Source organism: Myiozetetes cayanensis, unplaced genomic scaffold, assembly GCF_022539395.1.
Source record: "Myiozetetes cayanensis isolate MyiCay16 unplaced genomic scaffold, myiCay2020 scf9, whole genome shotgun sequence".
Taxonomy (NCBI): domain Eukaryota; kingdom Metazoa; phylum Chordata; class Aves; order Passeriformes; family Tyrannidae; genus Myiozetetes; species Myiozetetes cayanensis.
Window position 1 is genome coordinate 324,366 of NW_026088185.1, and position 12,091 is coordinate 336,456.

General features: G+C 45.0%; 1 protein-coding gene across 9 annotated transcripts in view; it reads left to right on the plus strand.

Moving 5' to 3' along the window:
- Window positions 1–12,091, plus strand: part of HDAC4 (histone deacetylase 4) — a 168,185-nt gene that overhangs the window by 126,342 nt on the left and 29,752 nt on the right. For all 9 annotated transcript variants that reach the window (XM_050339456.1, XM_050339460.1, XM_050339459.1 and 6 more), the window contains 3 exons: window positions 2,544–2,801; window positions 3,695–3,881; window positions 9,069–9,202. In XM_050339456.1, coding sequence (XP_050195413.1) covers window positions 2,544–2,801; window positions 3,695–3,881; window positions 9,069–9,202 — 579 coding nt within the window. The remainder of the gene's footprint in view (window positions 1–2,543; window positions 2,802–3,694; window positions 3,882–9,068; window positions 9,203–12,091) is intronic.

Genomic DNA, 12,091 nt, shown 5'->3' on the forward strand with positions numbered 1-12,091 from the left:
TATGGAATGTGTTCATAGCAGTGTTTTCTCTGCAAAACTGCCCTTCAAAACAGGGTTGCAGTGGCTTGAACCGATGACAGGCCAAGAGATTTCCCTTTGCATTAGGAGAGCAAAGGGAATGCTTGAAGTGTCCTTGGCATGGGCCACTTGGTCTTTCAACCTTCATTGTGGTTTTCATTTAATTCTTCCATTTTCAAGGAGTAGGAATAATTTAAAACTTCTCAGGAATGACACTGCCTCTTGTTCCCGTTAGCTGTGACAGTGACATCGTAAGTTCTTTTCCCAGCAATTACCTCCTGCAGTTCACAGGTTCAGAAGGTATTAAGTTCAAAGCTTGAGACCTTCGATCCAAGCAGAAAAAAAAAACACAACAAGCAGCAGATGGTTTATGGTGATTTAATTAACTTTAAAAGGGATTATATTCATCAAGCCTAAGAGAGCTTAAAGAAAATGGATGGAAGAACCTTTAGCTTAACCTGGTTTATTCAATGTGTAATATAAGGAATGAAACTGGGAGGGCAGGGGGGGAAACCTCCCAAAAATCCTTGGGAGGTTTGGATCACTGAGTGCAATGTCCCTGCTCCAGCAGTTCCCAAGAACACCTTTGACTGGCTTTGGAGTATCTCCAAGGATGGAGCCTCCAGAACCTCTATGAACAACCAGTTCAAGTGTTTGACCACCCTCACAGGAAAAAATACATTTCCTTGTGTTCAGAAAGAATTCCATAGGTTTGGGTTTGTGCCCATGGCCTCTTGTCCCATCACCTGGGAGCACAACCTGTCAGGGTCCCGTGGACTTAAGCATATCCAGGTTTTCTTAAGTGTTGCCTAAACCTGGAGGTTCTTCCACCAAGGGTGAGTCTTCCTTGCTCCAGACTTTCCCTCTGGTCTCAGGGTCCTGGGATTCCTGAAGGATGGCCTTACTGGTAAGAAAGGTATTAAGTGCCATGGCCCTTTTCCATGTGATGTGGATTTCCCTGGTGTTCCTCTCTTCCTTCCTGATGCCCTTCATGTCCTTTGCCAGATGCAGCTCCAGGTTGGCTTTGGCTTTCTTAGCCCCAGGGGCTGGAGTTCTCACTGCTTGGGAAGGATCTTTCTTGGTCCTGTAGAATCCTTGAGTATCTTCCAGCTCTCCTGAACCCCTCTGATCTCCAGGGCTGCACCTGCTTCCAGGCAGATCCCTGAAGAGGGCCAAGTCTGCTCTCCTGAAATCCTGCCCTGTGTTCTGTTTCCTCCTCTCCAGATCTTCAGCTCCACCATCCACGTGCTCCATCCCCACATGAAAAGCACTCCCCCTGCCCTGGGCAGCCTGATCCAGTGCCTGAGCAACCTTTCCCTGGAGAAATGCTCCCCATATCCAATCTAAGCGTGCCCTGGCACAGCTTGAGGCCATGTCCTCTTGTGTTAGGTGGGAGAAGAGCCCAGTCCCCACCTGGCTCCACCCTCCTGTCCGAGCTGTGAGGACTCCCCTTGGTCTGTCCACTTCATCTGGCATTTAAGCTCCTGACTAACTCCAGATGCACACCAAGACACACAGCTCCGTGCATTCCTGCCCCTCTTCCTTGCTTGACGTATATGACAGAGCCTTTCTTCCTAAATTTGGGGGGGGAAAGGCTTAGTTTCAGGTTTGATCCACTGCCCTTCAAAGAGCAAGTAACTCCTCCTGCATGTGTTCAATAACCGGGTTCTGATTTAGCTTTATTAGATTTAAAATCAATATTGCCTTCCATCCCAATGACCTAATCCTCATTAAACCTTGCCCTGACAGCTTTCAAAGTGCAGCAGTTTCTTTATGAGCCTGTGAAACGGGGGCAGCCCGAGAGAGAGGAAATGGATTGGTTTTCCTATGCCAGAGTTAAAAACAGGTCACGTTTTGGGGTTGGTTTTTTTTTTTATTCCAAATAAAAATTACAAGCAGTCTGAGGTGAAGAACTGTGAATTTTATCTTGCCAATGAACTTACAAAGAGTCTGAGTGAATTATAGTGAAAATTAAACTGTTCCTTTTGGTTTAGGAGCTGCTTTTGGAGAAGTTTGCTGTGTCTAGTTAGGAAGGTCTGGTTAGAACCCGGGGTTTGCTCTAAGCTGAACGTCCTGAGCTTCCTCGTAACCAGCTCCATGACAGTGCAAGTTCTCCAGGAATCTTTTTTCCAGCCTCGCAGATAAAATTCAGGGAGTGATTCAAGGTGATGTTGAGCAAACAAGCAGCAAAAACCCTCTTGGAGGGGTTTGTGTCTCTTGCATTCTTTCAGGATTTAATTGCCAAACATCCTGACGGTTGTTATGAGGGGATGTGAATGGAGTGGGCACAAGAGGCTCTTATTTCTTCAGAGGGAAAACTAAGTGGAAAATAAGGGGGTATCATTACCTGGGACACGGGATTGCAGAGCTCTGAATGCCAAGGTCGCCCTGACCTTTCCCTGGAGCGCCCGTTTCGTAAGGCAAAGGCCATAATTCACAACTGCTCTTTTCAGGAGGCTGGGGAACAGAGTGAACTTTACCTGGGACGAGTCTGAGAGTTCCTCTGTCGGTGTGTGTGCTTTCAGATCATATCCAAGCCCACCGAGCCCGCTCGGCAGCACGAGAGCCACCCCGAGGAGACGGAGGAGGAGCTGCGGGAGCACCAGGCCCTGCTGGAGGAGCCCTACGGGGACCGGCCCGCGGGCCAGAAGGAGGCCCCGGCGCTGGCCAGCGTGGTGCAGGTGAAGCAGGAACCCATCGAGAGCGACGAGGAGGAGGCAGAGCCCCAGCAGGAGCTGGAGCCCGGGCAGAGGCAGGCGGAGCAGGAGCTGCTCTTCCGTCAGGTGAGCACCCCAAACACCACGTTGGTCCTTGTTGGTTGGGTCTTGGCTGTCACCTTGTGCTGCTCAAAGGGGGAGAGTCTAAGGGGAGCCAGCTCGTGGCTGTGCATAGAATCCTGAGGTGAAATCAGGTGATTCCTTCCCTGGAATCGGCTCTCAAGTCCCAGGGAGGAGAATCTGGATGATCTGGAACACACAGCGTGTTTACAGCCACTGAGTCACTTCTAGGGTCGTTTCTTTGGGAAGACAAAGTGTATCTTAACATTTCTGAACTGCTTTCGGTAGAAATGGAATCCTACTAGGAGAGGATTTTGTTTTGGTTTTATGTTTTAAAGCAAATTAGAGCAGGGGATGAGGTGCAATGGAGGGTGTTCCTTCTGCAGAATTGGAGATCCTGGAGCCTCCAGCCAGGATCCCTTTTGAGGGCAAGCACTGGAGGTCTGTGGATTGCAGGTGATAAATCTGATCACAAGGTACCAGAGCTGATCCATGTCCCCCAGGAATGTCACTGGGATGTTGCTCAGACACTACATTTGCCCAGAGAAGCTGCGGCTGCCCCATCCCTGGAAGTGTCCAAGGCCAGGTTGGAGCCACCTGGGCTGGTGGAAGGTGTCCCTGCCCATGGCAGGGGCTGGCACTGGAGGAGCTTTGAGGTCCTTCCAATCCAAACCGTTCTGGGATTCTGTAATTCTGTGTTGCTAACAATGGACCACAGTGATCCCATTCCTCTGAAAGTGCAGCCTTAATCCTGAATCCATGCCTGGCTCGGCTCTAGAAACTCACATCTTCATTTACTGCATGCAAGAGAAAGGAGTCCAAGCCTCCAAACCTTCAAAATCCTGAAAGACCCTTTTAGGAAGGCACTTTCAGCAGCTCCCTGCTTCTCTTCCCCACAGCAAGCCCTTCTCCTGGAGCAGCAGCGGATCCACCAGCTGAGGAACTACCAGGCGTCGCTGGAGGCAGCTGGAATGCCCGTGTCCTTCGGGGGACACCGGCCCCTGTCCCGGGCACAGTCCTCTCCAGCCTCAGCCACCTTCCCAATGTCCGTGCAGGAGCCCCCCACTAAGCCAAGGTTCACTACAGGTGAGGCTCTGGGGGCTGCTTGGGCTGTGGCTCTGGTTGGCCTTGGGCTGGGCTTTGTTTGCAAGGGCACGGAGGGGCAGGACAAGAGGGAATGTCTTTACACTGAGAGGAGGGTTAAGTGGGGTGTTAGGCAGGAACTGTTCCCTGGCAGGCCCTGGCACAGGTTGCCCAGAGAAGCTGTGGATGCCCCTGGATCCCTGGAAGTGTCCAAGACCAGGTTGGAGCAACCTGGGATAGTGGGAGGTGTCCCTGTCCATGGCAGGGGAGGTGGAACTGGATGATCTGAAAGGTCCCTTCCAACCCAAAACACTCTGGAATTTTATGATCCAAGGTTAAAAACAGAGACTAATTCTCCCTGAATCCTGACAAACAACTTTTCCCCCTCAAATCCTTCCTGTCTCTTCAGTGCCCTTAGCAACAGCTGAAAGGGAATTTTCTGTGCAACTCTCCAAGCCCTGTGTTGGGTGATGAGGGATATTTTGGAGTCCGCCTTCTTCCCCAAATGTCACAGGCTCTATTTTGTGAATGAACAATTTGCAGCGTGCTGAGTGCCTTGGGAAAAGGGAAGGAGGGGAATAAATCCCAGAACATCCAAATGGGAGCGACTCGTGATTTTGTTTGCCTTCCCCTCATGCCTTTATTCCGTTTTTAACCCACACTTCTTGCATCACTCGGTGCTGTGAGTCGGGTTTATTTTCAGGCCCTGGTGCTGTAGTAATAGATGATGTTCAGGATGACTTTTCCTCAGCTGCAGGGTGGGAGGTGTGTGCTGTCAGCCCTGGAAAAACCCAAGGAATGGCTCATTTTGGTGAATCGGCCCTTTAATCTCTATTTGTTGTTAACACTGAACCTCTGAATTGCAGCAGAACTGCACTCCCAGTTCTGCCCAGATGAAGAGATCTTGGCTTTTGCCAGGGATGCAACAAGTAGTCCCGTGGCTCAGGGTCAGAGCACATGAAACTTGAGCTTCTAACCCACTTAACCCCAAACCTTGGAGCTTTAAAAACGAGGAAGCCTGGCCCTGCTTGAAGAGATTATTCACTGCCTCCAAACTTCATTTCAAAGCACAGGTTAACAGGAAGAATGCAGATGTGAGGTCTGGGCTGCCTGGAAAAGGTGCTGTTCCAGTGTTAGGATTTCTTTTCCTTGGAGGCAGGGTTTAAAACAATAAAGAAAAGCTCGAATATCCCATTGCTTTTATGTAGTGGGGTGATATGAAGGATGCTTAGCATGGTTCACCTGGAAAATGCCCTTTTCATGGCATTTATCCAGGTTAAGACTCCAAGGGCTTAATTTTTCCAGTGCTTTCCATCTCTGCATTTATGGAGGAGGGAAAACACAATAAAACACTGTCCAGGGGGGAAGTGTTGGGCATTCCCTGGCACTAAGAAAGGTGAGAAGCATAAAGGTGAGACCTCTGTACCAGCCCTATAACTGTGGTCCCTCATGAAAGGTGAGGGACTGGTTTCATGTCCCATCACTGCTTAAGGCTGGACTCAGTGAGGGCTTTTCCAGCCTTGTAATTCTGGGATTGTGTAACAGAGGCAGGGAGAAAGGGTCCAATGCTATGGGCGTGGAGGGAGGGAGAAGGAGAGGAGAGGAATTTCAGCTGCTTGAGCCCATGTGTGAGTGAAATTGCCTCTTGTTTTCCTGGAGTTGTCCACAGTGTGTCGGAGAGCGTGGGCTTGGAGGTGGCTGCTGAAGCTTAATCATTGGGATTGAGCCACTCTTTGAAAGGCAGGAAATTAAAGTCTTGGGTATTTTTCAAAGTGCTCAAGTGCATCAGGCTGCTTTTTCCCTAGGAAAATCCATCTGGTTGATAAGTGGCTGCTTTGGAGACTGATCCTAACGGGATTATGTGCTTTGGATTGCAGAGGAATGAGGGCTGGAATTGGTGTGATCATGTGGGGAGAGGGCTGGAAGAACCAAACCTCATTAATGGCCCTAATTAAGCCAACCAGCATCACTCTGCACACCACTGTGGCTCTTAAGAGATCAGTTACTGTCCAACAGGCAAAGGAATTGCTCATCCCTTTCGTGTTTGGGATATTATATAGAAATAATACAGTAATCTAAAGTTTTCCCTGAACAGAGTCACTCCAGACAGCTGGAAACTCGGGGGGTTGGGATATTTTATTTTCCTGTCTCTCTCGGTGACAACACCTGAGACTTCAAAGGTACAGGGGAAAGAACCCATAATACAGCTCTCAAACATGATGTCCATTACTCCACATCAAAGTGAAAGCTGTGCCCTTCCTGACTCCTCTGAGCAATCAGTTTGATGTCCCAGAGCATGACATTTAATTTTCCTTCCTCCCAGAAAGCCAGTCCTTGAACTTGCCCTCTCCAGATCAAGCAGCCCCGTGACTTTAATGAATCCTTGTGCCTGCCCTGTTCTACACACTTGAATAAGGATCCTCAGGTTGGGCCATTAATTTGCATAGCTCCAATTATCCACTCTCTGATCTCCTGTAAAAATGGGTCCACAAATTATTCTGATGTTCTGCATTAAAGGGTTTTTCCTTTCTAATGGAGGCATTTATTCTCTCCTGTGCAGAGCAATATAATTATCTGAACCTCAAATCATATGTTTGTTCTGCCAAGAAAAGCCAGTTGGTTTTGCTTTAGTGCTGACCTTTAAAAATGATTGTTCTTGTGTCTGAACAGTCTTGCTTCCAGCACCACTTAATTTAACTTGTAACGGCCGATGGAGTTCTGTATTTTAAACTTAAATTACCAAGATTACCTTAGTGTGTGTGTGTGTGTGTGTGTATGTGTTCAGCTGAGTGTCCCCAACCACAGGAAGGAACTGGGAACAGCTCCTGTCTTTCCAGTGGTTGGTTTCTAGGAAAGAGGAATGCTGAGTGACGTGTGATCAGAGCCAGGAAGAGCTTCACGGAGACACTGCTGTTGTCATGGAACCCTTGGGAAAGGACAAACTGTTGATCCACCAAATACTGTAAAGGCCAGGTTTGTGGTGGGATAGAATCCCAGAATGGTTTGGGTTGGGAGGGACCTTAAAGCTCATCCCATCCCATCCTCCTGTCATGGGCAGGGACACCTTCCACCAGCCCAGGTTGCTCCAAGCCCCGTCCAGCCTGGCCTTGGACACTTCCAGGGACAGAGCAGCCACAGATGCTCCATGAAAGCTGTGCCAGGGCCTCCCCACTCCCCAACCAAGAATTCCTGCCCAATATCCCATCTAAAAATCTCTTTTAGTTTGAGACCTTGCACTAGTTTAAATAAACTCAGACTGGGGTGAAAGCTTCTCCTCAGGTGAATTCAGGGCTTGCCTTGGCCCAACAGCTGGTTGGGGTGTTTGATGCTGTGGATCAAACATAGGAGACCTCAACAGAGCTTTGCAGCAAGACCTTCTTTCTTCAGTGACCTTTGGCTGACCCAGAGCCAGCCAATCCCCCAGGGCTCTGTTCTTTCCCTGGAACTGAACCTGGGTTGTGTTTTGTGGGCTGTTTTTTCCCTTTGCTCTCCCTCACCTCCAGCAAAGCGAGGAGCTGCCAGGTCCTTGCCCTGAGGCTGGATACCAGCAAGTGTCAGGCTTTGCTCAGGGGGAGAAGCCAAATTCTTCAGTGGCAGAACATGCCCACACTCAGTCAGGAGGTGGGATTGCAGCTGGAGCCAAGCTTGGGAATGTGCAGGAGCGTTGGGAACGTGCAGGAGCAGGGCCCTCGGCTCCGGGCTGTGTGTCTGGGGCTGTTCTCAGGGTCGGGTTCCTCACAAGCCCCTTTGAACTCCCTGTGCTTGCCAATGGTGCTGTTTCTCCAGCCTTGAACTGGGAATGGGGAAGCCAGTGTAGGTGTGCTCATCTGGGATTTCCCAGCAGGGATACCAGCCAAAGCACATCCTGCAACACCTGGATCTGGGACCAGCTCCTGCCTTTGCTGCCTTCAGAGGCTTTGGGTTCTCAAGACTTGATTTCACAGAAATCATAGAAAACCCTGGGTGGGAAGGGACCTGAAAGCCCATCTGGTTTTTACTCCCTGCCCGGGTTGCTCCAGCCTGGCCTTGGACACTTCCAGGGGATGGAGCAGCCACAGCTTCTCTGGAAAGATCTATTCCAGTGCCTTACCATCCTCACAGGAAAGGTTCCTTCCCAGTATCCCATCTAACCTGTGGCAGTGGGAAGCCATTCCCCCTTGTCCTGTCCCTCCATTCCTTGTCCCCAGTCCCTCTCCAGCTCTCCTGGAGCCCCTTTAGGCTCTGGAAGGGGCTCTCAGGTCTCCCTGGAGGCTCTCCCAGTCTGGCTCCAGAGCAGAGGGGCTCCAGCCCTCGGATCAACTTTATCCTGTACTTTCAGACAGATATTCCTTGCAAGAAACCTTGTTCTTGGGGGGAAAAGAAACCCCAAACCTACCCTTTCTATTCTGTTCTCTGGACCTTCTGGCTGAAGGGAAGGGTGGATTTAAACCTTTGACTGCGCGTCTCTTGCTTGAGAGAAAAAATTACAGGTCATTTGTCCCTGGGGTGTGGCTGGGGAGGACCTGCTGTTTTCCTCCAGCAGAACATTGGCTTTGGAATCTCAGCTCTCCTTCCAAAACTGGACCCAGGCAACTGTGGAGCATGAATCAAAGTTGTCATGCCATAAATCCTTGGGATTTAGCTGCCTGACTCCGTCACTGAGATGAAACAACACTGCTAAATCCTTCATATCGTGCTGAATAACGACGCCCAAGTGGGTGCTAATGGCCCTAATTAGCATGTTGTCAAATAACGGTGATGCAGCGACTTCAGCACGAGCTGTTCTATGAAACATGGGCCTGCCAACCACTCACTCCTTCTGCTTTTCAGTCCCAAGCCCTGGAGTCATTTCAGCAGCAAGTCCCTCCTCTCCTAAAATGCGGTTCCTTGGCTGGCTGAAGTGATGCTTTGGGGTGCCAGCTCCTGCCACTCCCACGCCTCCAGGTGCTGGTGCTGGTTCCTTTGCCACATCCATTGAGGATTCCCGGAGCAAGGCACGGTTGCAGGTTTGGTGCCGTCTCAAAGCAGCACCTTGGATTTTCACTCCTTGGAGCTCCATGGCTTGGAGCCCAACACCCAGTTTTGCTCTAGAGCTGTTCCGTGGAATATGAAGCACAAAACGCGCTTTATCCCCCCCAGAAATCTGGCGAATTTGTTTGGGTTTTTTGGGGGTTTTTTTAACCGAGAGCAATTTTGGCCCCTCTGTCCCAGGCCTTGTGTATGACACCTTGATGCTGAAGCACCAGTGTACCTGTGGAAACACCAACAGCCACCCCGAGCACGCGGGCAGGATCCAGAGCATCTGGTCCAGGCTGCAGGAGACGGGGCTGCGGGGCAAGTGTGAGGTAGGAAAAACACAGCAAAGGGGGTGTGGAGGGGTCAGAATTATTGTTATATTATCATTATGTAATTCTATTCATATATTACATGCTGTATAATATATGGCATATTAATTATATTGATGTTATCGATATTGTTAATTACAATTCATAATATGCGCTATACAATATATATTAATTATATTTATAATATTGATATTGTTAATTCTATTCATTAATATTAATTACATTGATGTATTATATGTCATACTTAAAATATTTACAGTATATATTATAATATGTAATGTATTGAATATATATTATATATGAGATATAGAATATATAAGTATATTACGTTTATTATTAAATTGTATTACCACATTATATGCTATATAATACCTTGTACCGTGTATTATATAATGATAATATTTTAATTTTTACTAATTAATATTAAATAACTATATTATATATGCTATATAAAATATATGATGTGTAGTGTATGATATAAATATATAATATAGTATATAGAATATATGTTGTATATGAAAAATCCATTCCAGTTCCTCACCACCCTTACATGGAAGGATTGAGTATATAAATATATTGATGTTATTATTATATTATTATATGCATTTATTATTAAATTACATTATATGTTATTATTATAACCATTATGTAATTATATTAATATATGAATATATGCTAGATAACACATAACAAATTAATTATATTTATATTATTGGTATTATTAATTACTATTCATTAATATTAATTATATTATAATATTAATTATATAATTATTAGATGTGAAATTTTAAATACATCATATACAGTATATGGTATGAATATAATATTTAATATAATATATAGAATATATATTATATATTAAATATAATATATAAATCTATTCATTTTATTATTATTAATTGATATTACCATATTATATGCTTTATAATACATTGTACAATATATGTAATTATATTAATATTTTTATTATTATTATAATATTAAATAACTATATTATATATGCTATATAAAACATGTGATGTGTAGTGTATGATATAAATATATAATATAGTATATAGAATATATGTTGTATATGAAAAATCCATTCCAGTTCCTCACCACCCTTACATGGAAGGATTGAGTATATAAATATATTGATGTTATTATTATATTATTATATGCATTTATTATTAAATTACATTATATGTTATTATTATAACCATTATGTAATTATATTAATATATGAATATATGCTAGATAACACATAACAAATTAATTATATTTATATTATTGGTATTATTAATTACTATTCATTAATATTAATTATATTATAATATTAATTATATAATTATTAGATGTGAAATTTTAAATACATCATATACAGTATATGGTATGAATATAATATTTAATATAATATATAGAATATATATTATATATTAAATATAATATATAAATCTATTCATTTTATTATTATTAATTGATATTACCATATGATATGCTATATAATACATTGTACAATATATGTAATTATATTAATATTCTTTATTATTATTTATTAATTATATTTCTATATTGAATGTTATATATAAAATATATTATATATAGTGTATATTATAAATATAACAATATATAAAATATATTCGATTTGAAATATAACATTATATATCTATTATTATTATTATTATTATTATTATTATTATTATTATTATTTGGTATTTGACATAGCAGTGCTGATAACTAGGGCTGTTCATGTGTGTTCATCAGTTCCCAAGCCCCTGCGGGGCCGGAGCCCGCAGGATAAACAGTTGCAGCAGCAGCTGCGTAGGGAAATGTCGGAGCCATCGGCTCAGCTTCCACGCGGTGGCAGCATTGCCACTGCCTGCGTTTCCCTGGCCCCACCTCACTCCCCCCTTCCAAACCTGTTTCTGTCGGTGGATGCCCATTTAACTGAATTTTGGCATTATTTGGGAACAAAAAACCCGCGAAGCCAAGTGCCCCCTGCTGTCCTGCTGCAGGAGCTCACTGTGCTCTGGTCACTGAAATGGGTGTTAGATATTCTCTGATGTACAAATTCCTCACTGTACAATCTGTTATTTGCCTTAATTTCCTGATAATTTCCCACAGTAAGAATTTTTTCCCTTGATTTTCCTGGTTAATTTGGCACTTCGTGTTGCTTTTGGAGCTGTTGTTGATGTTCCCCTGCTTTCCAGCTGTGTTTCCCTTCTGACCATTGCTGATGTTCAGCCTCTTCTGTTAGTTCAGACTCTTCCCAAAAATGAGAAATACTTGATAATGAGGTTCCTGCCTTAATTCCCTGCTGGTTTTCTCCAGGGTCTGCCCTTACATTTCAGGATCCATTTTCTTGTCTCTCTGGTTACGTTTGCTTTATCCCCACCATCTCCTGCCCACGCCTGTCTGAAAGTTTCCTTCTTTATCATAACTTTTCTCTTGGGCTTGATGGGCACAACCTTTCCCTGTTTCTCCAGCTCCTTCCCACCTCCACAATTCCCTCAAATAAAAAAGACAGGCCAAGTTGGACGGGGCTTGGAGCAGCCTGGTGTAGTGGAAGGTGTCCCTGCCTGGGTGGTGGAACAAGATGAGTTTTCAGGTCCCTTCCAATGCCAGCCACTCTGGGATTCCATGATTTTGTAGTTTAATCCATTTCTTACGACTCGTATTTGTACAAGGACAGTTGGAACTTTGATGTTTCCTCATCCTGACATTTCCCTTTCCTTCCTGAACAGCCCTTTGCTGTGGTCAGGGGGGTGGTTTGATGCTGTTGGTTGCAAGGAGTTGCTCAACACAGATGAAAACCACAGGAGCCTGCGTAGTAACTAATGATTTACACACTGTGGAGGATCAAACAAGACTCCACTGGATTCCTGTCCTCTTCCAGAAGGAGTTTTACGG